The 26,896-nt window shown below is 40.1% G+C and overlaps 1 protein-coding gene across 2 annotated transcripts in view; it reads left to right on the top strand.

Moving 5' to 3' along the window:
- The window catches only part of PRKG1 (protein kinase cGMP-dependent 1), a gene marked incomplete at its 5' end in the record, with an annotated part of 513,851 nt that overhangs the window by 436,566 nt on the left and 50,389 nt on the right, over positions 1–26,896 (top strand). For both annotated transcript variants that reach the window (XM_082311201.1, XM_082311200.1), the window contains one exon: positions 10,417–10,491. In XM_082311201.1, coding sequence (XP_082167327.1) covers positions 10,417–10,491 — 75 coding nt within the window. The remainder of the gene's footprint in view (positions 1–10,416; positions 10,492–26,896) is intronic.

Below are 26,896 nucleotides of genomic sequence, written 5' to 3'. Positions count from 1 at the left end.
GAGAATAGTTTGCAAGTGTTCAAAAGGAAAAGAAATCCATTGGATTTATTAAATATGTAGGACCTGCCTCTGGGCTAGGAAGTTTTGGAGAGCTGCAGGAGAGTACCAAGGCAAATATCACAAATGGTTGCTCAGTCCTTGAACTCTTCCCCAGGCACATAGTCTTGATGCAAGACACCATCAAAGGTCAGGTACTGGGTTAGGATTGACCTCAGAAGCCCTTCTTATATTCTGGTGAGATAAGTGAGAGGTGCTGGAGTATCTTATAGGGGTGATCTACGTACACTCAATCCTGCTTTAATACAAGCGTTTTGTATTCAGTTATCTCTTGAGATTTCTTACAGTCCTTCATTTCTAGAAATCTAGTGTTGGGGAATAATATTTCAAAAATCCTAGGTCTTCTGATATGTTAGTTTGGTTATGATCAATTTAAAAAAAATACAGTCTGTCCGTTGAAAACAGATGGGGAACTTCAGGACTGTCAGCTGAGTGGCTTTCTTGCACATACGCAAGCAAGGTAGCCTGGTAGATAAAATACACATTATTCCTTATCGTTCCATGGGGCAAAGAGAAGAAGAATTTACATAATTAGATAATTTAGCAAGCATTAATTCAGAGAAATATTAAGCAACAAGTAATTTATGCATTTTTTCTGAATGCTTCTGCAAAGGATATTTTTGTTTTGCACTGCAAGCATTTAAAGAAAACCAAATAACTAGTAATTGCAGAGTCAGTCCTTACTGATCGTTTCACAGACTGTTTCTTTCCTTGCCTGTTGTGCCTTTTTCTCAGAATATAATGCCCTTGAAATAGTAAGGAAGTACAAGTTCAATTTAAACTGATGAAGTTGTAATTAATCTATACCAAACATTCTAGTAATGCGGTAGCATTACTCTCTCTAGTAGCAGAGTAACACTATTTATAAGAATCCTATTTATAGTGCAAGAAAAGTAATGCTATTTATAGTTCAAGGAAGGTTGCCCTGTGTCCTGGCCAGTTCTGACTTTCTTGTCATAGCTCTTCTCTTAGATTATTATTTAGGTATGCAGATAACCGTAGAAGCTAATTTTAATATGGAGAAAATCTACTAAGACTTCGGTAAATTTGGAAAATTGTGCAGATGCTGTTCTGTTAATGATGGAAAAATAGCATTTCTTTATATCCAGATACATAATATTATAGCATTTGGTTTGTTACAGCGGTCACAGTAAATGTTCACGTTGAGTTATATGCACAGTAGCAACAGAAACTGGAAGTCAGTTTTACTAACAGTCAGAAGCTGTTCTGCGCAGAAGGAGGAGTGACGCATGTCATTAAGGTTGCATAATATTTTCTATTACAAGACAAGCTCTTTGCCTAATCAAACGAAACTATTGAAGCAGCAATTTTCATGTCTGTGTGCGTGTCTCAATCTGAAACATTTGAGCAAAATTGATGTTGCAATTTCAAAGAACAAGTTATGGGAAAATATCGTTTCCTTAACAGTCAATCCGTTTCTCTGAGAAACTGGAGAATTTCAGTCTTATGGACAGTAGGGGTTAATATTACCCATTGGCATTGTCTTGTCATCAGAGTAACTCTTTGAGCTTCCTTTTAAAAGTCTTCCCAAGATATCAAAAAATTGTTCCACAGAACACCTGAGAGCCACACTGCTAATACAGCTGCCATACTCCTATCTAGTTAACATTTGAACTGTAAGTCACACCTTGGTATCACAGCCAGTTATGCCTAAGAAAGGTGGAAGACTGGTCTCTGGATTTGACAACATTATGAGCAATTGTAGGGCTGGTTTAGTTGCTGGAAGATTTTGAGGGTAATAATACAGGAAACTTTCTTTATAGGGATGAGCCAGGCCACCAAGCAAGCTCTGGGAGAGCTGGGTTTGAGATGGGACATTGCTTAAGCATGAAAATATGAAGTGGTTTGCCTAAAATAATTTCTGAAGTTCAAAATATATGTATTGAAATGCTACAGGGGTGAAGCAGTGGGAGTTGAAAATACCATGAGGAAAGCCAAATGGTAGTACATAATGGATCTTTAATTACCAAACTCTCACAATGTCAGTGCTGCCTTGCTTTGTAATTTCCTTGTGAAACAAGAAGGCCATTACAGTCACAAAAACACCCCAAAGACACTCAAGAAGTAGTATAGCTATGTCATGCAAATCTATGTTAGACATGCTTTGCAACAATGGATTTTCAGCATCCTTTGCTGATGTAGAAACGAGCAGAGTCATGATCTAACAAAGAAAATGAACTGCAGTGCAGCAAGCATTTGAAGTCCCACATTAAAGTCCCACAGACTTTAAGCCATTTTGTTCCCCCTTGTCCTTGTCGTGAAAATATTTGTTATGAAGGACAACATTGACATTCTTTCCATCTTGCAATTACCTTTTTAAGTCCCTTCCTTTACCAGAATAATGAATTTCAGTGGGATTTGGTCCTTAACGCTCTCTGGCTTCATCAGCAGTCTCCACCATGCAGGAGGTGAGATGAAGCCAATCATGCGGCTCCAGCCAAGCTGTAGGAGAAATTTCAGCTGATTTTGCTAAGGCTTAATGTCAGCTTATGCTGCATTTCACTCCCATGTGAATGAATAAATATTTCTCGTGAACAACGTGCGAGTTGAACAAACATCCTTTTCTTTAAGTTAGAGAGAGATGGGTTTGATGGATGGACTGTTTGATGGTAAGGAATTGGCTGCATGGTCACATCCAGAGGGTAGTGGTCAATGGCTCAATGTCTGGATGGAGATCAGTGATGAGTGGTGTCCCTCAGGGGTCTGTATTGGGGCCAGTACTGTTTAATATCTTCATCAATGACATAGCGGGATTGAGCACACCCTCAGAAAATTTGCAGATGACACCAAGCTGAGTGGTGCTGTTGACACGCCTGAGGGACGGGATGCCATCCAGAGGGACCTGGACAAGCTCAAGAAGTGGGCCCATGCGAATCTCATGAGGTTCAACAAGGCCAAATGCAACATCCTGCACCTGGGTCGGGGCAATCCCTGGTATCAATACAGGCTGGGGGATGAAGGGATTGAGAGCAGCCTTTGGGGTACTGGTGGATGAAAAGCTGGACATGAGCCAATGATGTGTGCTCACAGCCCAGAAGGCCAACCATATCCTGGGCTGCGTCAAAAGAAGCATGGCCAGCAGGTCGAGGGAGGTGATTCTGCCCCCTGCTCTGCTCTGGTGAGACCCCACCTGGAGCACTGCATCCAGCTCTGGGGTCCTCAGCACAGGAAGGACATGGACCTGTTGGAGCAGGTCCAGAGAAGGGCCACAAAAATGATCAGAGAGATGGAACAGCTCTCCCATGAGGAAAGGCTGAAAGAGCTGGGGGTGTTCAGCCTGGAGAAGAGAAGGCTCTGGGCAGACCTTATTGCAGCCTTTCAATACTAAAAGTGGGCTTATAAGAAAGATGGGGAACAGACTTTTTAGTAGGGCCTGTAGCAATAGGACACGGGGTAATAGTTTTAAACTAAAAGAGGGTAGATTCAGACCAGATATAAGGAAAAATTTTTTTATGATGAGGGTGGTGAGACACTGGAACAGATTGCCCAGAGAGGTGGTAGATGCACCATCCGTGGAAACATTCAAGGCCAGGCTGGATGGGGCTCTGAGCAACCTGATCTAGTTGAAGATGTCCCTGCCCATTGCAGGGGGGTTGGACTAGATGATCTTTAAAGGTCCCTTCCAACCCAAACTTCTCTGTGATTCTGTGAGTCTATGTACCTTTAGGAAGATGTCCTTCAGCAATAACCTGAACCCAACAGTGAAGAAGATACAGGCTCAGCATTGAACTTTTAATTTTGTTGTTTTTTTAAACTAGGTGAACTATTTCACATAGGCTCTGCATCGTATTTTCTGTTACTAGCAGACAGGGCATAGAAGAAACATGAATGTGAGTGTTTATTGTGTTAAATGAGTGCTTTAGCTCAGCCTGTTGATACCATTTTGGCCTAGACATAAGAAGCCAATAAGTGGGGGGAGTCAGTACACTTGGGGCAGAAAACAGGGAAGGTGTGGTGTGTTCTTTTAAGGTAATAAGAAGGAAGAAAATGTAACAGCTTGTAAGTTAATAGCAACAGGGAAAGTGCATTTATTCAGGGAATGGAAGTTACTGAAGATCAGCGCATGTGATCCTTGAGCTGGAAGCTGTGTACAGACAATATGTCACATGCTATAGTTCATAGAGGAGAAAACATGAGAGTCTGGGTTGCAACTGGAAATTATTCTGGAGTTTGGATTGATTTTGAAGAGGTGGAGAAGTGGATGCACATAGAACTGAAGCATTGCAGACACCACCTGAAGCATTGCAGATACCAGCTGAGACATCAGTGGACGGCAGATGTCTCAATAAGGACCATGGTTTTTCAAAGGTAATGATCATGAAGAGGGGGCAAGCATGAGCTAGCAGAGGGGAAAAAAGGCATAAAGCAATAGGTTTGTTGTGCTGGGTAATGAACATAAGCAGCAGGCCGTTACTGAAGATGAGAAGGCAAGGAGGAACACCTAGCTCCAGCCAAGAACTGGAACCTGTGAAGAAATCCAGCCTGTGATGGTGCGTAGAAGGGAGATTTTGCAGCCGTTACAGGAAATTCTGCAAGGAATCTGTTGCAAAACTGGGGATTGTGCAAGGAGCCAGAGAGGGCAAACTGGGGCAAGCAGAGGGAATCATGGGCTTATCTTGAAAACAGACAGGCATGTTGTGTGTCAGGAGTAAAGGTGCAAAATTTGTGCAGAGATAACAGAAATATGATGGAGGAGCAACCACATGTGAAACACAGCTGGAGAAAAATATGATTAAGGTAATAGGGATTAATTTCATAGTGATTCAATAGACTGGAACCTAATAAGAAGGAGGTGTCCAGCATGGATATCTGTTTTGGGTCAAAATTGCTTTGAAGAAGATAGTAAAGGAGTAGCAGCAAAGGGACTCCTCGATGTGTTTAGATATGAATAGTATAAATACGACAAGTTTTTGTGGAAAGAGGGATTTCTGGACCTGTGTCATTATAAATGACTGTAACTTTCCAGAGAAGAGGGAAGAATAATTGCTACTAAAAATGGAAAATCCCAGATATTCCTGAATATAGGGTAGTGTAGCAAGTAGTAACTGACACAGCAGAGTTGGTTGGAGCAGGTTTTGGCATGTAATGAACACAGTCACGGGTTGTTTTTTGGTAAGGAGTGATGAGCAGACTGTGGAAGATAACCTTGGATGAAATAATAATTTGTTGAGTTAGCTTAAATTAAATCATTTAAAAAGTAGGTCTGTAACTGTGATTCTCAATATTAGAAATGGAAAATTGAGACATTAAAGGAGCTCTTTGGGAAATCAGCTGGACAGGGGCACCTACGATTCCTTCATCTAATGGGCTTCAGTTCGTAGAAATCTACATCATGGAAAGGCAACACATTTAGGAAATTATTTATAGGGATTTATAGGAGTTTGTGTTTGGGAACAGCTGAAGAGAATTGACTAGTTGGTTTGCGATCCCTACCAGTGTTTAGAAAATCTGTAGAAAATGAAGCAAGTGTCAGAGGTGGGATTTCCAGGTCAAGTAGCTGCTGTGGTGCAGTCGTACAAGCTCTACAGTGACCACATTGGGAGTACCATTAATTTTGGTCACCCAAGGAAGAGGACTAGGACAGCAAGTAGATTATTTGTTATAACATTAGGAGTTGTCATCTTGCCAGAAAAAAATAGTGTAGTCCTACCTGTTCAGGTGTATTTCAAAGAAACAAGATTACTAATCAGTAGGAAAAATTTCCAGGGAATTTCATTTTATATTCAAAGTTTCAATATGTCCATGCACTCTGTCATTGAAGAGGAGGTTCCACTAACCCAATAGGGAAAGCAAAATGAGACGGTGACAAGGCTGATCAAATGCGGATGACAGCTTTGCTAAGGGATCTCAGCACCAGGCGGGCTGGTGTCTTCTCCATGCTCAAGCTTAATGGTAAGACTGGGTTGATTCAGCCAGGCTGTCTGGAGGGAAGATGTTCTTCCTGCCAACTGTGAAGCATGGACCCAGCTGGGGGGGAAATCGGCTTGAAAAGTTCAGCAGAATCCACATATTATTCCTGGGAATTGTAAAACTATACATCTGACCATTTCAAGGAATTTCTAGAAGCCTTTGGATACCTGGGGAGCCAGACAGCTCATTGGAAAAATACAGTTTTCTTCTGATCAAATGTATCATCTAGGTAAACATATTAATATTTTATAGCAGATGTTAGTTTTCAGATGTCTTCTATTCATTTTTAATTCCAAGAGCAATTTTTCTTCACAATTCATAGGCTTTCTGTGTTTATGACTTTCTAAGACCCTATGTGATATAAAATAGAGACTGTTGCTGGTTAAGTATTTCCTATTGTGATACTGCAGTAATTCATCCTCTAGGAAGAAAGTAATTGTGGGAGATGTACGACGTTGGTGTCTACAAATTGTTTCAAGTTTGGCTCTGTCATAGTTTGTCTTAGTGAATTTTCAAGGTCCCTGGAGGGGTTATTAGATTTGTTGCAGAAATACAGTTGGACGGATTGGGGAAAAGTTAACAATTGCGACATGCTGGATCCTCTAGGAAATTTTCTATAAAACATCTTCTGATGAAAATTGTATAGACACAAGTGGGCCAAGCTTGAGTATCTGTTTTGTAAATAAATTTAAATAAACACATATAGACACACTTTACTTGCAGCTACTTTGTATGGAGATGAAACAAGAGGAAAAGGCTCAAAACCTGTTTCTAACATCTTGATCGTCATTGACACGCTGAGAGAGAAGCTGGTGCAACTTTTTAAACTTTTTTTTTTTACACGTACCTCTGGAACCTGAAAAAGTTTTTGAAAATATTCGTAGATTCTCCTGAACTGTAAGGATATTTACACTGAAGTTGATTCGGGTTCATCTTTTATTTATATGTGATTTTTTCCTCCATATAATTTATTTATGTTGATAAAAATATTTTCCTGGAGCGCTGAGATTTACCAGGTGTAAATGTTATGGATGCTGGGAGTATAAAATTGCCTAATGCAGATGTTAGAGAGAGGAGCTGAAGGATAAGAGCCACTAAAACTCAAGGCACAGCTGCTGCTGACAGAGGCTGGTAGTGCTACAAAACTACATGGTATTTGCAGATGTTGAGAGCTAAATGCTGTTTTTTCTGCTTACTGTCTTCCTCAATTACACATATCAAGATCATACAGGTTTTTTTAAGGGAACATTTTAAATATTTCAGGTATTGTCAGATTTTTCACTTTGGGTTTTAGGTTTTTGTCCTTATTTGAAAGCCCGATTTTGGTTTGTGATGAGGATAGCTGTGAGGTGTCAAGAAAGCTTGCTGTATCAACCTTTTTTGCAAAGGAAACTGGAGAAAAATAAAATCAAAAAGTATTATCCTAGCATGACTGACCTTATACAAGCTGAGCTCAACTTTTTCATTGGAGATTTTCGTTTTTGCGGCTTTACTGTTTTTCCCAGTTGTGGTGAAGTTTATCCATGGAGAAAATTGGTTGTGAGGAGAGAATAGAAAAAATGAAGAGAGAAGGCTATGAGGAGAAAAAAAATGAGCAGTTTTCTGATTAAATTTTTGGAGAAGTTGTGACCGAGATGATACTTCAACGGCGTTGAGATAGGCAATAAAAAAAGTGACTCCAGGGAACTTCAAAATCTTGCCCAGTCCTAAGTCTTGCTTAAAATATTTTCATGAAAACTTAAGGATATTAGATGAACTGTTGTTACTCCTTTCAGTGACTTTTTCTTATTTGCCCATATAATGTTTCACTATAGATTTATTTCCATTGGCAAAAAAATACTGAATGTTTAACCCTGCCACATTTCCTAATCACATGAAAGCAAACCAAGCCTAGATATTTTAAATTGCATTTTAAGCCTTAGGTCATGTCTTATAACGTTCCAGGAGGATTACAGTATTAATGTGTCTCACTTAATTGCCTAAATATTTGTTTGTGATGCAAGTGACCATTAACATATACATCTTGCTTTGCTTTCACTGTCATCTTTCAAGGGTTTGGCTTCATCCTATGGCACATATTCAGCACAAGAAAGATAAACCTTGTTTTGTTGAATGAACTGAATTTTTCATCATTTCACTGCTGAGTAAGGAATTTTGGGTCAAAAAGATACTCTGGTGATTAGCACTTCTTAATATTGAAAATTACAGCCTGGCTTATTAAAAATCCTAATGCAATTTCCGTGCAGGAGGAAAGGGGTCTTTGCCTTCTCTTCCTCATTGTTCCCGTTGCTTTCCCTGTGCTGCGTAAATGATTTCCTAGGTTGTATCATTTAAAATATTACAAATTAAACAAAGTGGAAAACTCGTGGAATTTGTGTGGGCAGAGGATATTTCTAGAGCAGTGATGACTGTAATTATGCAAAAGGCCATGCTGGAAAAGCCCATTACAGCAAGCAGCTCTAGATTCAAGCCAGTATAAATAGCTCTCCCAACTGTGACCTCTTGCCTCATATTTATTACAATAATGGGTAAAATATGGATTTTTTCCGGCTGCTATTCATAAAGCAAGAAAATTAAGCCTCCTTTCGTTCTTCTGGAAGTTGTGTCCCCACTCACAGTGTGCACACAGGGCACCTTGCTTAGGGTCAGGCATCTCCTGATGCAGCAGGACACTTAAGTACCTACTTAAGACCGTATGGCGTGTTTAAGCTGCTTGAGCAAAGCGTGGTCCAAACAGTTTCATTGCGCTCGAGGCCAAAGGGAGAGCAAAGTCACCCTGGTTAACCTTATACGTCACAGGATATTGCATTTCCCACAGCTGCCCTCCACTCAACCCAAATACATCAGGTCAATGAATTCTGCTCATTGCTGTATTTTCACAAACAGCTGGGGTTTGGAGCTTTTTGGTCAGTAGGTTTTTCATCTGTGGCTCTTTGTCCTATATAATGTCATGTGATCTGAAACCAAGTGCAAATGATCTGCAAACTGTTACCTTTATTAACCTGCCCTGTATTTTCCTCATCTGCTGAATAGCATTAATTCTGATTCATCCTAAAAGTCTTTGTTGAGAAAGGGCCATAATCAATATTCTGTTCTTAATATTAAATTTATGAATTTGGTCCTAAATGGTGATTTTTTTTTCAATTTTTTAAGCTTTTCAATTAATTTTTTTCAACTTCTTAATAGCCACTTCTGTTCTTCAGCTCTTGTTTATTGCCTCAGCAGTGTCATGAACATATAGAAGCCGGAGGAACTGCAGGAGTTTAATTTCTGAAGCTGTGACATTAAGGCAGAGATTAGTCAAGAGACTGTAGTTTTCAGCAGTTCATCCTTTCAGATTAGCCCAACTTTTTTCTCATTTTGCAAATGGCGTTTTCTTTCTTGAAAAAAGAAGACCTGTGTGTGACAGACACGTTGGGAATGATGGAAATGTATAGTAGGAAACTGTGCTTTTCACCTGGAATATTTTCAGTTACAGGTGTTAATTGATTTCAGTTATTAAAATTACTAAAAATATTCAATTTGTATTTCTTATTTAGCCTCTGATGCTGTGTAATATCAGTACCAAAGACATAACAGTTATATTTTTTTATTTTTTTTCCCTCTGGAGTGATGCTTGTTAGTTGATCAAATGGTCATCTGGTCACTCATGATATAAAAAGATTTTCTAATTCTTTTTCCGATATGTCTATGCTCTTTCTGTCTCCCCTGGGACAGGGGATGGTGTTTGGGGACTGCTGAAGCTACTTGCAGCTTGTACAGAAGACAACTCAGCACCAAGTGTATCAGACACTCCTAACATTTCACCCTACCTTACTCAGTTTAACCCAATTAAAGTCAACTTTCTTCTTAAATGTCATTAAGCAATTTGGCTTATGACAATTTGTTTGCCTTTCTGCCCTCACTTTCTTTTCCTTCTCTGCTTCCCCTCCCCTCACCGCCATTTTATTTCTCTCTGCTGTGTTCTTGGTTGCTGTTTCTCTTAAGATGAGAAAGCTAAGATACAGAAATAAATATTATCCTTCACTTTGAAAGCAGAGAGATTTCTAGGGTTCCTGGTTGGAGGACAGGGATATGGTGGTGGCACCTCACCGTCATGGGACTTACTAGCCACGTTGATGGATTTACTCTAAAACTTACATTGGAGGGAGGGAAAACTTCAGCAGTAATTGCAGGGGGTTCAGTCCCTAAAAAAGATGGATAAATAAGTTTGGATCTTCTTGGCATTCGTTATTGCATTTCCACCCCTTCTCCAGCGCGTCTAAGGCCATGTTTCCCAGCAGATGCCCAGCTCTCACTCTGGTTTGGTCGGTCACAGCCATCCCCAGCATCGAGGGATGGTCCCTGGTTGCTGCTGAAGAGCCACATTGGCTTGCTTGGCTCCCAAGTGGAGACTCTTCCGCTAAAAATGCCCCTTTCTTTTTACAGCTCCTTCAAACATCTGATTGGCGGCTTAGATGACGTTTCCAATAAAGCCTATGAAGATGCAGAAGCAAAAGCAAAGTAAGTGTCTGCTTGTTGTGTTGTAAAATCTTAACCTCGGTTTTGTTGGTGGTTCATCATTGTAATTCCAAAACCCCCTGCTTTTTCACAACACAATAGTATAAAACAGCTTTAAAAGTAGTGAATTAGGTCCTTACTCTGAATTTTCCTCTGGATGAGCCTCCTTCTGTCTCCCTGGCTCTCTCCATGAATATGGAAGGACTGGAGGGAGATGGGTCTCCTCAGGTCAGTGCCCAGATATGAGTGGTCCCAAGGTCTGTCTTAATCACAATATTTGAGTCCATAGAAATGTTGGATCTTCAAAATTTATCGCAAAATAATTTTCTTGAAATATTTTAAGGTGAGAAATTACAGATCCTGGAAAGCTCAGGTAATGAAGAAAATTGTTGTTGAATATGATTCGTTTCTTTAGAGAACTCTGTCAGACATTTTCACGAAGTCAAAACGTGTTCTGAGATAAAGAATGGGGAATTCAGTTTGTCATTTTTGAATGAATACTAGAGCTACTTTGATGTGAAGCAATATATTCATCTGAAGTCCTACTATAAATATTCATTCCTTTCAGAAGTGAAATGTAGTGTATTTTAAAATATTTCCAGAAAAAAAAAACCACTCTTCATTCATTCTTGATCTACAATTTGTTTTTAATAGGAAAACTTTGTTCTGTCTGTACTTTGATGCTATACCAACAATATAGCTTTTGAAGAGAACATGTTCTGATTAGAGGGATACTGAATATAAGCCAATATGATTCAAAGGCACAAGTAGTTTAAAAAAAACCTGAAGTTGCTTTATACAAAATTATTTTACTTTTCTTCTTACAAAATTATTTTACATTACTTCTGGGGTTTTTTTGTTGATACCACATTAAAGAAGGGGTTAGGTGTTTCTCAAAGTCAAATGTTCAGTGTGACTGTTAATCAGTGGTCTGCAGCCATCTAAATTTAAGATTGCTCTCAACTTATACATAGTAACTTCTCATTAAACCAGAGGGGTTTGAAATAGTGTATAACAAAGGAATTCAGCACTCCTGTGGAGAGAAAATGAGAAGCCCTAATTAGTTAGTTGATTAAAAATAACTTTTTGTTTGTTTGTTTCAGAAAGTAAATATGCATCCCAAGAAACTTAGTTTCTTGGGCAAAGCTTGCTAATATTGCAAAGTACCCACAAATTAAGCTAGTATTTTCTTTTTTTATCATCTTTGAGTGATATTTGAAATACATTTTTAATCATGTTTAATTTATTTTAAGGTACTAGAAAGCACTCCAAGGTTGCATTTGTGTTTAGAATAATATTTCCCTGCCCCAAATCAAACATGTAAGCTTTCTTCTTCAAACGCTTAAGTTCCCTAAAATTCTTGTTGACTTAATTAAAAAGGCAGGAGGCTACCAGCCTCTTTTATCATTCCAGAAAACAGGTATTTGGGGCACAGAATGCAAAGTCAAATGGACAGAGTGCTATAGCAGCAGATAACTAGCTATTAAACATTATAGGTAAGTATATATTATTATATATATTAACTATTAGTACCAGCTGAAAACATGGCATTTTAGTGCCAGTAGCAGCTTATGCAAAGCATTTGACAAAGTGTTGGAAAATTAACTTAATCAGTTTCAGAGAGATGGTCCTAAGTATCCCAGGCATGTGCTATTATTATTTTAGATATATTTTTTTTTAGTGTTACTATTTAGATTATATTGATTTCCATCTGAACAAAAAGGAAGAAAACATTGGTAATGAAACTGGGGAATTTTTTTTGTAGTAATAACATGATGTTATTATCACAGTAGTTTTTGTAAGGTTACACCACAACCCATTAGCACTAAGCAAAACTTGCAAATAGGACTTGCCATTCCCCATTTCATAGTCTGTCTTTTCACATCAACGATTTTAAGCTGTACTATTAATAGAGTGTCACGTAATAATTTATTATCACAGGCAACGACTGTGTATGCAGATTGTATTGGAGACTTTTTCAGGATAATTTTGTGAGTTTTAGGGAAGGGCTTTCAGGATCCCTTGTGCGCTTTATAACATGCCTTTAGGGAGGCTGTAGTTTTGGACCTATTTTGGATAAACTTCATTTTGGGAACCAGTGGGCCAATGTTGACCTTAACATTTTTGAGCTTTTATCTTCTTTATTCCTCTTCTTTTCTTATAATGCCAAATATTTCATCCCAACGGAAGGGCAAAGCAAAGGATTCTTGGTGATGGAGGAATTGTTCCCCAAAAGGAGGAATCAATTAATTTTGATAGCAACTTTTCTATCTTAAAAGTCAGAGGTCTATGCTTGAGTCCTGTCACTCGAGACTGTAGGTGACAGTGACGTTTTTGCCCTTCACATATTGACATTTTGACTTTGAAAAAGCAGAAGGGATCAGTGCTGTCTGCCTGGAGAAACATGAAAAAAAAAGAATGCTCTTTTGAAAGATATGGCATTTATTAGTCAAATACCATATTCAAGTTTGCTCGACTCCTTGAAAGCAAGCGCATGCCTGCAGAAAGATGAATAGAAGACGGAAAAATGGCAACATTACTTTGAGAGTAAAGCGAGATGCATTGGAAGCTGCTGCAGAAACTTTTGTCGCTTGAGCGTTATTGTTTCTATATCTCGCAAGATAAAACTCCTCTGGGAGAAAAGTCTACTTGGCAGAAATTTTAACCTGGATTACTTTTCAAGCAGCTGTTAATTAGCTCCAGCTAGTTGTCCTTCAAGGGCTTATCTTTTCTGAGGGGAAATTTGTGAAAGGGAAGAACTCGGCACATAAAGCGCGTTCAGTTGGTGAGGCTTTACGCAAATCACGTTAAAAATTTTTTTGCCCTCTTTTTGCATCCTTGTAGCTAGCATCTCATTTTCAGTGCTTGTATGGCAGGTGGCAAAAGGCCTTTGGATGGATAGAAATTTTCTGTATACCCACGTCTCACCATGTATCAGGGGATCAGGATGATCCATGCAAAGGTCAGACATTCAGCGGATGTAACCACACAAAGTAAATACAAAGGACATCATTGTGAGATGTCATTACAGTGTGAGAGCCTGCTTTTGTTGGTGCGGTGGCCACGTTGAGGGCCAAAATGTGAACAGTTTAATATTTTCTTACCAGTTGCTGTCGGTTAAGAAATATGAACTGAAATGATACATATAAAAATATTTACAAAATGGCAGCAAATATATTTTCATATAGATCTACCATATCAAGGTGATTATTAAATTCTTGTTAATTCGTAGGCTTCTGTTCAGCAAAAGCACAGGTTTAGACTACATCCAATGCAGGGTTTGTGTTCCTAAGCAGGACTTGGGCCATGGGCAGGAGTTCATTGCAGAAATATCTACCAAATCAGTGGCACTGGTGGTTTTTTTTAATCTCCATGCTAGACCGCGACCCTGGGGTTACAGAGCAGGTAGTCCCAGTGCAGGGCATGACTGAGAGGATGCTAGGCAGAAGTTACAGGGTCAGAAGATCTTTCCATGTATCCAACAGTCCTCCAAGTCTGAAAGGGCTGAACAACTTTTTGTTGAGTTTATCTCTTGGTGACCTGGTGTTTTCCCAGCTAAGCCTTGAGATATGGTTAGGGTGCTCCTAGGACCTGGGAAAATGTTCTAGCAATCAAGCTGCTGTAGACAACTGGGCTAACACTTCCTACCCTTGGGCATCATTTGAAGGAAAAAGGAAACTCTGCTCAGCTCTTGAAGGCAAGGAAAATACATACCACCATTCAAAAATAGTTCAGCTGAGCAGAGGGTCTTCCTGCACCACTAAATGAGGTGTCCCAGAGGGACCATGGCTTCAGGTATCTGCATACTGGCCGTGACGGTTGTATGTGTCTTTCTGTTCTGCATGGGCACCTTTGGATTGTGTCCTAAATGCCTGGCTCTTGGCCTGTATGGGAAGCCGAGATGCCCAACACAAGGCTGTGTCAGTGCTCCAGTGGGAAGGTGCTGAGGAGTCCCTGCCAAGCAGACTTTGAAGAAAGTTGTGTTCTTTAAGGGCGTTGGCCTTCCCTCAAGAAGACATCTGTGTGTCTAGGAAAGCAAGTGTGCACCTGGGCCGCTGAAAGCAGTGGAATTCAGCAGAGTTGCTCATGTGCCTATGCTGAGTCATCTCTGATGCCACTTTGTGAGTTCCTTAAATTCAGGTGACTATAAAAATTGTGGCTTTCAGCTAAATGGAAGAACCCTTTTTTATCCTCATGATTACAGGGATTGTCTTTATAACATGAGTTTACTCCAGCACCAGAACTGATGTACTTGTTTACAACTAATACCTTACTACCCATCTAATACCTATTTTAGAGACACTTTTCCCTGGTTTTTGCAAGCTTGGGACTGGTAGTTCACCTTAATATCCATCCTTTGTATTCAGTCTCTAAAGTCAGAAATCATCAATGTATCATCAGTGAGGCTATATAATTAATATTCATCCTCGGATGTATTCAGATAAGTTAATAAATTAATCAACTAATGAATATTACAGTTACATCCTTACCAGATTAAAGGTGAAGAAGAGAGGCAAACATTTAATTTGGTTCATGTTCTGAGAAAATGGGAGTTTCAGAAGAACGGTGCTTGTGTCCCGGTGTCTGACCCAGATGTGTTGGTATTTAGGGCATGAAGGAGATACTTAAATAAGCAGGAGACCCATCTAAGTATAGATTACTTCCAGAGGGAGCTGCTACTGCAGCTCTCATAAATCCAAGAGGAAACAGGTGGTTTCCACTGGAGTTGTTGGTGCCAAGTGAAGTGAGGGTTCAGCGAACATCATTAGCTCCAGGCACACAAATCCCTTGTGCTGGCATCTTGCCTGTCCAGAAAACTCCTGAAGTTAATCTCTGCACACTACTTCAACCACTAACAAGATCATCAGGTGAGGTCCCCTCTGGCTTGGTTCAACCTTTCTGTGACATGGCTGTAGCAAGGCAGAGCCTCTCCCATGTCACAGAGACAAGGACAGCAACAAGGTGGCCCTCACCACCATGCTGGGAAAGCTGGCAGCTGCCTGGGCTTTGCGTGGCCAAGCAGAGCGTATCCGCTTCGATGACCAGGGTCCCTGCGCTCCTTTTCTACTGTCACATCCAGAATTACCTGCTGATGTTAACCTTCTGTGGCAGCAGGGCTTGAAATCAATACCCTGTTGAAGTCCAGACACTGGTGCCTTTGTGCTGTTGCTCCAGGCTCTCTGCAGATGCCGGCTATTTTGATTGCACTTTTTGCTTTTTTTTTTTTATTCCAGCTGCATTGCAGCCCTGGGGGAATACATGTTGGTACTGACAGCCAAAATTGTCTCCTTTTCATAGGACTCAAGGAGGCAGGGACCTTTGTGTAGGTATACGATGTCTTTTCCTTGCCTAGCAGCTCTGGCCCCAAATGCCTTTTGTCTTTACTTGAGCTGTGTTTTAATAAAGATCTCCATCCAGACCTTTTATTTTACTGGCCAGAGTCGTCCCTTTTTTCACTTTACACCTCCTTTCTCACTACATTTATTCGTAACAAAGCATCCTAGCAGTTCATTGACTTAGTTTTGGTGCAGAGGGTGATTATTAATATTTTTCAATTTTATATGCATACTTTGTAGATACTTTTCCCATTCCACCCTGGCTTTAAAGGTAAAATTGACTTTATTCTATAAAGGTACACATACAGCTTCACGGTTTGATCAAGCATGGTGGTATGGTGCCCCGTCTTTTTTCCTTTCATTTGCTGCTTACGAAATGGTACAGTGTACTGCAATACCTTTTAGCACTGGCTTTTTTGAAGATGCTGGTTTAGGAAAAGTTTTCATCTCCTAGCCATAAGCAAATGCTTGTGTGTGTGGCTGGACTGAAGCAGCTCCTGATGTCTCCTGGCAGCTGGTAGCTGGTGTTCAGGTGCCATCTGCTGTTGAAGGCTTCCCGCGAGCTCTGTCCAAGTATCGTGTTTTGCAAGATGAAATCCCCATATCCCCCAGTCTGTCTCGTTTCTCTCTTGCCAGCATGTTTACAAGAGAAAGTATTGTCAAGTGTCCTGTGTGGCTCCTCGGAGGTGTTCCTTGGAGGTCCGCTGCTGGGTCTACATGTGTCTCCTTCCTATACAGCCTTTTCTTTTGCTTTATGAGGTTGTCTTTGAGAGTTATTTTAACGGTTGAAGTTGTCTCTGAGAGTTAAAAGCTTATTGCACATAGATAGGTCTAGGTATCAGTAAGTAGCGCAGATCCAGAGGAACAGATGTGTAGAGAAGAAAATGTTGGTGACAAGGACCTGCTGTACAGACTATTTGCATTTCTGTGGGGCTTTCCTTTGGGCTACTTCAAGTCTGACTCCCTGGACTCAGTGTTAAACAGTGCTTCGGGCACATAAATCAGCTCCTGAAGCACATCTTCCAGTTTAGCATTACCTGAGAGGAGCCCAGTTCTCACGCTCTTGTCCCACTCAGAGACGGGAGAAGGACGCATCAGGGGACTTGCTTCAGAAGCACGCTCCTCATCTGAGCTAAGAGATATTTTAATGCACCTCATGTATAAACACTGCTCTTTATTGATAACCTAATTGCAGTGTTTGTCTGAAGGTGGTTGGCAGTGATCTGGTCATAGGTGTTGGTGTACCTGTCATGTAGACATCTGCTCTTTCACGGTCTGTGGGTACCAGGGTACAAGTTCCGGCCAACCTCTCCATAAATGTATTAAGGCTGGAGTTGGCCCTTCAGCTCCAAAAAATGGGCCATGGCATGTGGCAGAACCCAGCTTATCCTGGTGCAAACTCCTGTTTTGGTAAGATGGGAAAGCCTTGCAGATGCTATGTCTGCAAGCACACTAGTATGCAGTGGTTTTGACCTACAGCCAGTCCATGGATTTTGGGTGAATAATAAACTACCCTGTGTATTAGGAAAGGATGCTTTTTATTTATCTTGTTTTCTTTTAGAAATATAGCTAAGATAAGCCAAGAAAGATTTTAACCCCTGACAAAAGGGAAATTTTCAGAGTTAAAAGTTCCAAAACAGGAGCTACCAATTAAAGATAATGATTTAATTAAGGTCTGACTTTCTGTTGGGCCACAGCTTTGGAAAACTTTGGCTGAAATAATTCAGCGACGCACGAATGCAATTAGATTAGTAATTTTTCTGCAAGAGAAAATATTTTCTGGCTTACACCATTAGGAAGGTCTGAGCAGCCTGAGAGCTGTAATAATTGGCTCTATCTCCCTCTGTGTCAATTGTTTTCTGAATTAGGGACCATATGGGAACTAGCTTTTGCCTTGGCTATCTGCAGTGCCAGACTGGGGGGAGAACTTTTTTGGGATGTGCAAAAAGGGGGAAAAAAGCTCGTTAATGCTATAAAAAGCAGAGATTGCAACCATTTATTTTAAGCTGTGTAAAGAATTAAAATAATTCTTGTACTTGGTGAGTGCTGTGGAGAAATCATAACTAATCATTGATACCTGTTAAGCTTGTATGAGTTTAAATATCTTCTAAATATTTAGAAAAACCAAGACTTTGAATGGCATTATTTGGCCTCTGGTATGCAAGAGCTATTTTTCTTTCTGCTGGAGAATTTTGCATATAACAGAGTTTAGCCTTAAATAATTTGTAATTTCATCCTGAAGCCACTGGTAGTTTGTATCCAAGTCAGGCTATCAGATTTTCCCAACTGCTGTAATAAATAGGTGTTTACTTAGAAAATAAGATCTCAGAAATCATTTTAAAAGGCAAGAGCCCATCAAGATAACATGCAGGGTGATATCCCTAAATGAAGGTAGTGGAGACTGCTAAATTGTGACTTTCTTTTTTGAAAGCGAATTGCTGTTTGCTTGCAGACTTGCATTACTCATGCAGAGATCTGTGCCGGGTGGACTTTATGGCTGCTTTCCTCTTGAGAAAATCCACTGTGTAATGCACTGTGTCGGTCACGAGGGATATATTAAATTAGCTTCTAAAACCAGGTCATTTTTATGTAGGTAATAATCTATATGCTTTCATCTTGCTAACTTGACCTTTCGATATGATAATGGGCAGTGTCACATGTCAGATGGAAGCACTAGTGAAAAAAAATCAATGCCTTTGAAGCAGGCTGCTATTATATTTTACTGCATTTGTTTTATAAAATTAGGGCCTGTACTGATGAAATCAAAATGCAGCAGAAAGCTTTCTGACAATAATGAGTCTCATTCCAGAGGAAACAGAAAAATGCTGTGGTGAATGCATCCATGTGCTCAGCAGTTCCAGTTGTACAGGGTAGCACTTGATGGAAACAGAGGTCTGTGCATTAGAAATATTAACCATTCCTTTGGCATTTATCTAAATACTTTTTCCAGAAACTGCTGAGAATACTTATACTAATCCCAGTATGGTCATTTAGAGCTTTGTGTAGCACAGTCTTGGTAGTTTTAAACAGAAACCTTGGCACTTTGGCATCTGTGAGGGATGGAGAGGCAATGGTAGCATTAAAAGATTTTTGCGTTTTTGGGGTCTGTACATTTGGCAACCAGGACATTTTTGAGCCATCCTGAAGATTGATCTAAATAGCTTTGTAAGTATTACACCACTGGAAGATGAGCTATTTCTGTCCCACTTTCATCAAAAGGACTTAAAGAAGAGAGAGCCACTTGAACGGAGTCAAATATGTTATAAATAAAACTCGGTGATCTTTCTACTATAGGGAGCTACTGATTTTTGGAACTGCTGGAAATAGTTGTGGGATTATTTGTGGCTTTTCTGGTGTGAGAGTTGCCTGCTAGACCAGTTGTCCTTGGTTGTACCTCCCCAGCTCCTATGAGATCCACCAGGAGTTGGGTCAGAGCTCACTTTTATGTCCAAGTGTTGGTAAGGGAAAGGCAAGAAAGAAACGTAGAGCCAGTGAGAGCTGAACGGCAAACATGCGGATGGTGCTGGCACCTGGGGAAGGTTTGCGAGAAAGAGATCTGGGCTCCAGGAGGGCAGCACCAAGGGAGAGGTGGGGCAGCACCATCCCCCCACTGTCAGATTGTCTTGGCAAAGCTGGAAAAGGTGTTGCCAGAAAAAGAAGTTGCTTCCCATTTACCTGAGAAACTTCCCAGGCTGGGATGTGATGGGAATAGCTCCAAAGTTTTGAAATGTTGGTGTATGCAGTTGTTTAAACAACAGGGAGAGGGGAAAGAGCGGAGGGTGGAGGTCCATATTTCAACGGTGAGTGAATATTAATTGTTTTCCCTGTGAAAGTTAGTAAGCGTGGTACCTGAAAACTGCATAGCAAATTCAGCTGACCCCGAAACAGTAATTGTGTCAAATTCAAAGATGAAATTCAGTCACCGAACTGTGAAATGGAAGAAGTTTAATCCTGCTGTAAGTGAAAAACTCAATGCAGCCTTAACTCCGAAGTTACTGCTGACACCTCCATCCAACCAGCAGCTGATCCACCAAAACAGACCTTTTTTCTTCTTTCCCTTCTCCCTTTAAAGAATACATAATCGGTTTTCCTGAAGGCTCAAATTAATCTCCATATATAGCTTACAGTCTAAATATAGTCCACATTAAACTCAAGATTTCTACCCACATCTTATCCTTACTTAGTAAGCATGAGCAATATTGGACCACTGCAATATTGGCAGTGTGGTGCCACCTATATTGCCAACACTCAGCTGCAAGTCTCTCTTATTTTGATTTCTCTTAATTTTGCCAAACATTAAGCACTAAACCAAAGGCAGGCCAAGAGCTGCTGTAGAATAAGAGCAAATGATACTGCCGAGATGGGTGTCTGCCTTCACTGCTGCCGGCAGCCAGCTGCAGGACCTGCACGGGGCAATGCTTCCCTCTTTGGGTGCAACAGGAAGGTGACAACCTACCACTACAATAACTTGACTCTGTAATGCCAAGTAAACGAGGTATATTTAAAAATACCCGATGCTTCCAATATTGTTGATGGATGCTGGGAAACTGCTGCTATATGATAATACTATTATTTTTTCCATTTGCTTGTTTGCAGCACTTAGGGTATCCCAAACCCCACAGCTGGGCAGTGCACTTATTTATCCTGACGATGCTGTGCTCCACTTACATTGATTTGCCCTCAGCTGCATTTGCTGTATTTTCTCAGTGCCTGACTGCATACTCCATTAAATGACTTGAGAAGTGCTGAGCTCTAAATCTTTAAATCATCTGCTTAAAAAAAAAAAAAGAAAGAAAAAGTGTTCTCATGATTTAACTGATCCCACAGCTTTTACGTGGGTATAGCAAGATAAAACATCAAAAATATAGATAACATGAAATTTTGAATATGTGAGAAAGCTCAGTGTCTGTAAACCTTTAAAGAGAAAATCAAAGTCTGATCTTGCCCATTATTCTGGACGTTAATGTAAAACTACCTGGAGGTTTATAATAGGGCTATGGTAATTAAATTTCTGATGTAAGTTAAAAGGACCTCATTCACGGCTGTATTTAAAATTCATTTTAGTAATGGGAATGAAGCGTTTCTATCTTTATCTGCTCAGTGTACCATCACATGCAAACGGTTTTGCACTCTGTCTTTTATATCTCTTAGGTTTTGTTACTTCATTTTCAGGTGTGATTGTCAGGATGCCCTACAGAAGACATCAAATAACATAATTTGTTGATAGCAAAACAAGGGATTAGTCTGATACAATGGGGCTCAAAAAAGCATTTGTGGAATGGCAATTGCAATTTGCTTGGCTGTTGATTATCTACTATGAATAACCATGCTGTACCTCCACCCAAACCCATCAGAGCTACAGGTGCCTGTTCAGATCCTTGTACCAATCTTAGTCTCAAATGAAATCACAAGCTTTGCGAGACTGTGGTGCGTTTCCTAATCCTTTATGCTTTAAGAAGATGCGTTCTAATAAAGGTGTATTTCTCACACACAGCGATTTTAATGGATAGCTATTCCTTATTTCATTTGGAGGCTGTTTCTGTGCAGATGTGATATCATTCATCTTGGATGGCAAAATTTAGTTCTTATTGCTTGAAACTCTTTTAGGAGATGGTAATCAGAAATGGGCTGGCAGCAGGCCAGGAAACAGCTGTGACACTTTTAACATGCAGGGAAATAGCTAGGGAGTTCCTACAGGTGCTGGTTTTGCAAAAAAAACCAAAGCTAACTACTTGGCTGCTTTGAAACATCATCCATCTCCTTAAATCCCCCCGGCTTCCTAGCTTGCTTTCTGATTTCATACACTTAGGGAAATGAATGCCTTAAGTTTATCTTTCAAAGATGTTTTACAATCCCATTATCAACCCCACTCCTTCCAAATAAGCTATTTTAATAACTGTGTGATAGTTGAATTGTTATATTTTGCATCTGGGTCAGATTCAGAGGTGAAAACTTTCATTAAGTGTTGAGCATGTGCTTAGCGAAGGCATGACCTCCTGCATGCAAAAAATAGCATATCAACGAGAAAATACAGCTCCAAAGTTCATGTCTTGGGGAAGCAAGACCTGCATGGGATTACTGCTGCTTCAAATGCACCCTTGCTAAGCTTCAAAGCTGACATTTAAAAAAAAATGGAATTACTTTCTTCTCTTATTGTTGCAGCCTTTGCAAAGGGTAAAGTCCTGCAAGACAGAGTGTTGGGAACAGCCTTCGCCCGGTCACGGAGCATGCTCAGCGCCTCACAAAGTCCCCTCTAAAATTAAATATAATCAAATGCTTTCCTTCCAGTCAACTAAAACAAAACTCTGGTAACCTAAACTTCCTTTAAGTGAACTTGTTAAATGTCGAAGCAAAATTCAAGAGTATTTTCTTTTGTTTCTATATGTTTCAACCTCCTAATTTTTTAAAGGAGACAGATTTTTATCATTGCCTTGTTATCCAGGACAGCTACCATCTATTGCTGCTGGAAATGGAAAAAATATTCAGACTTCTCAGGAGAGAAATAGAAGGTATAAAAACTGGAAACAAGCAGTCCTGTACCTTCCCTTTCCTAATGTGATGCATAACGGTTGGTGATGGTTGCAGATGAGGGCATATACAGAGGTAGGAGTCTCTCGAGTGAAGGGTCCTTTTATAGCGAGTGTCTTTGAATAGCTTCAAGCATTTTGCAATATTGCTTTGAACATGGATGGGGGAAAGAAATTCAAATGTTTGTTTGACCTGCAGCATCTCCTATGCCATTGAATAGAGGAGCCAAACATAAAAAAGCTGAGCTCTAGGTGTGCCAGGGGCCATATCGCTCAAGAAGTCAACAGGAGCCACTGGTATTGAATTCCCCTTTCGAGTCAGTGAATGTTGGATGTCACAGTTTGGAAAAAAAAAAAATCATACTCACCTGAGCTATTTTAAAGTTTTCCTAATTTTCCACAAGTTTTAGTGGATGGAAGTGCTTAGAAGATGAACATTTCTAGTAGAGGGCATCACTTCTCCTGCTGGGGCTCAGGAGAGGCTTATCTGTGTCACCCCTTCAGAGATGGCACAATGAGGTTGCTCAGTGATAAATACGAATGGTGTATTTGTATATGGGTGCTTGAAAGTGTCTTTAGAAAAAAATTGCTACATTCACATATATTCAATCATATTTTATTATGGACTTCTAGAAACTATTCAGAGCTTGAAATAATTTATAGTCACATTAGTATCTCTCTCCCATTTTCAGTGATCTTGTTATGATGTGAAGAATCCTACTATCATATTGACGGTTCACCAGGACAATCAAATTGATAATTTTCCTGAAGTCCTGCATCTTTAATAAACCCCTTTTGCCAGATTTTTGAAGCTAGTTCCATTTAAAAAAAAAAAAAAAATCCAGGAACACGTTCAAAATACATCAATTTCTTCAAAAGCGTGAAGAAAGCATCTGGACTGGTCTTTGCTCAGAAAACTATATTTACAATGGAAGCAGTTTTTCAGAGAACTTCAATCTATATGCCGATATTCATTTAAAATTATGAAGTCCACCTTACAAGGTCCTAAGTTCCCATGAAATTAGTGCTTGTTGCCCCATTCCCGCAATGCTAAGCTCCAGTGTCAATAGATGAGAATTAATAGCGATTTGCGTGGTTGGGGGATTCAGGATCAGACCTGCAGATGAGGAGAAGGTATTTGGCTTACTTCAAAAACAAATAATCTAGAAAACGACTTAATTTCAGAAAGCAGTATCAACTCGTTAATAGTCAGCACTCATTGACTCCAGTCTTTAAAATTTATATGCCCTGTATTTATTTGATAAGGTATAGCATCATCTGGCTTTTCCATTAGAAAGGAGCCCATACCCAGCACCTCTTTGTCATATGTATACGTCTAATAAAACGTAACACTGCCAGCTTAGACCTGTTCATTTGTATTTTACGCTTTCACTCTTTACTCTCAGTTTCTATGGGAACCTGGGCTGTTACAGCAATAGAGAATAAAGAGATGAAGAGAGGTCTTCGAAAACATAACTCCGTTTCTCTGCTGAACTGCCAGAGTGGTATACGAGGCACAAACACACTTGGAGCCAAATAAACTGGGAAGGGAAAAATCAAGGCGAGTTAAAGGCGAGAAAGTTGATTGTACTTGAGTTTCCTCCTTCCAGAAACATCTCGATTGGATGCTTTTATGCTTTTTGCTTTGAAAATCTGCATATGATGCTTAAAAGTTAGGTTTACATTTTCTGAGGAGGAGATAACAATTTGCATTGCTTGCCTTTATGGCTGTTTTAGTGCAAAGTGCTCCACTGCAAAAAAAAATTAAAACCCCCTCACCTTTTGGTATAATTAATTACAGCTCATGAGTTGGAAACATGATATTCATGAACAATTCCATAAATTTTGCAGAGAAACATACTCTAGTTCATACATTACAGTATATCATTTAGTATCTGCTGCTTCAGTATCTGTTGGTAAATCAAGGTGAGTAATGTAGATGAGCTAAAATAATTAGTAGGAAATAATTAGAAAAACCTCCATAAGGACATTTCTTGCGGCACCACGGTGTATATATGAATTCCTTACAAGATGTTTGCATTTCAATCTAACTTGGAAGAATATGAATGTAATGCTTTGAATTACAGAGTAATTCAAAGTATCTGAGTAATTCAGAGTATCTGAGGCTGTGCTAAAAATGTAAAGATAAATTTTCCATCTTTCAACAGGTCTGGATTTAAAAACCAGTGGACTTGGCAAACTTTGCAAGGATATACACAAACAAAAGGCTTTGAAACCATGGGGTTTGGTAGGGCTATACCAATAAGACTTATAAGCAGATCCTGAAACATATCATTCATTTGTTTTAATGTTCATGTGCATCAGGGTGGATGTTCACAGCTGTGTTCCTGAATATCTAGAAATGTCTATCAGCAACGAGACATTCCTCGCAAAATCAGCTGAAACAAGGATACCCTTTGGGATGCTAAGTAGTATTATCTTTAGGCTATTTTTTTCTCACAAATGCTTATTTTTAAGGTCAAGCAGGCCTGTTTGAGACCATCTGGTCTATGGGCTCTCTCCAGAATCTGCATTTCTCTGCAGGTTGATGTGGCAATCACCTTGAGATAGCCCTGCTCTTGACAGATGGCTTTTCTTCTCACTTCTGCCTTCCTTGAAGTTGGTTTGAGTTGATATGGCTGAGTTAGGTTTAGTAAGTTGTAGTGTGAGATGAACTTGCGTGACTTCCCCTACTCCCACTGTTTGGGTCTGGAAGGAACAGGGTAGCTAAAAACCTTTTCAGTAGTGTTGAACATCACCGTGAATAACCCTGGGCGAGTTGCTTTTCCCTGTCCTTTGGCTTCCTGATCTGAAAAACAGCATTTAAGATCTACTAATCCAAGGTACTGCATCAGAAATGGATACTGTTATCTTATCTCCATCATCCCACATTAAAACTTCAGAATATGTCTCAACTTCTGTGCTTCCTGATTGCTTTGTTCTTGCAGTGAAGTGATTTTAAAATGATCTTTTAAAGTAACGTTTAAAAGGGGAGTGGTGAGCACTTGACCTCTTAACACAGCATCTAGAAATAGGTTTTTAACCATGCCAGGAAGTTGTTTTTGTGGATCTTTCTTTTCAGGCATCTCTTTATAGTTGGAGTTACCCCCCATATATAGATATATATTAGCTGTCTCTTGGCCATGGAATTGCCTTTACAGTTTCTATCAAAGGTGGGAGTACGTGGGCCAAACTCTTGTTGAAACTCTTTTTTTTTTTTTTTTTTTTGCAATGAGAGAAACTTCATTCTCCACTTCTCCTGGACAAATCTGTGTCACCTAATGCTGTTATTTCTGTGGATTATACAGGCATGACTTTCTGTCCTTTGCAGCCTTCTGAAACATCCTTTTGTGCCTCACAGTATCTTTTAATTGTTCCAAAAGAAGAGAATAAGTAAAATAGCAACTGGATTCCCTTCCCTTCTGCTTTGCAGGTAGCTTTGGGGATTTATGTTTTGTAGATGTTTGTCAGGATAAGCAATGGTGCAGCAGCCTTGGCCACCAGCTCTTCACTGGTCCTTCTGATGCTGCACATCCCCATGGTGGGAGAGTACTGAGGCTCTTGGCAGAACCCTGTGGTCTCCAGAAAGTGGTCTCTTCCCACCTCCACTTTGGACCTCTCCAATGGCTTTCAGGTTGGAATGATGTTGACAACTTCATAAAGGTTTACTAAAGACATAGACCATTCAATTAAAACAACTGAGTTGGTTCTGGAGTCTAGGTTTACCCTGCTCAAAACTGCCAGGATGCCAAGTGAGCCTAAGAGGACCAGGAAGATTTTTTGACTGGTGATGAGCTTTTAGGGCTTGAGAAGTTGGGGAAGAGTAGCTTCCTGGTATCTACTGTAGGCTAGGATGTGCTTGGGGATCTCAGAGGGGCTCCACTGTTCAGTGTAGAAGACTTTGAGCTGGTAGTATTGGTAAATCTGACCTACTGCTGTGCTACCTGTAGCATCATAGCTCAGATTGTAGGTGGCAGAGAAGAGATGATTGCACAAAGAGGTTGTGTAGTAGACATTGAGGACCCAGGTGGCACATTGTCATGGTTTAAACCCGGCCAGCAACTGAGCGCCACCCAGCCGCTTGCTCACTCCCCTCCCCGGTGGGATAGGGGAAAGAATCAGAAGAGTAAAAGCATAAAAAAAAAAAAACCTCGTGGTTTGAGATAAGAACAGTTTAATAATTGAAATAAAATAAAATAAAATAGTAATAATAATAATGATGATGATGATGATGAAAGCAAGCAATGCACAATGCAGTTGCTCACCACTGGCCGACTGATGCCCAGCCAGTCCCCGAGCAGCGGCCCCCCAGCCAGCTGTCCTGGCTGTGCTCCCTCCCAGCTTCTTGTGCATCTCCAGTCTTCTCAGTTGGTAGAGCGTGAGAAGCTGAAAAGTCCTTGACTTCGTGTAAGCAATACTTAGCAACAGCTAAAACATCAGTGTGTTATCAATATTCTCATACTAAATACAAAATACAGCACTATACCAGCTACTAGGAAGAAAATTAACTCTATCCCAGCTGAAACCAGGACACAGATGTAGCCC

The sequence above is a fragment of the Platalea leucorodia genome (assembly GCF_965183815.1).
Source record: "Platalea leucorodia genome assembly, chromosome: 4".
Classification (NCBI taxonomy): Eukaryota; Metazoa; Chordata; class Aves; order Pelecaniformes; family Threskiornithidae; genus Platalea; species Platalea leucorodia.
Note: the sequence above shows the minus strand (reverse complement) of the source record. Positions and strands in the feature narration are given on the sequence as shown.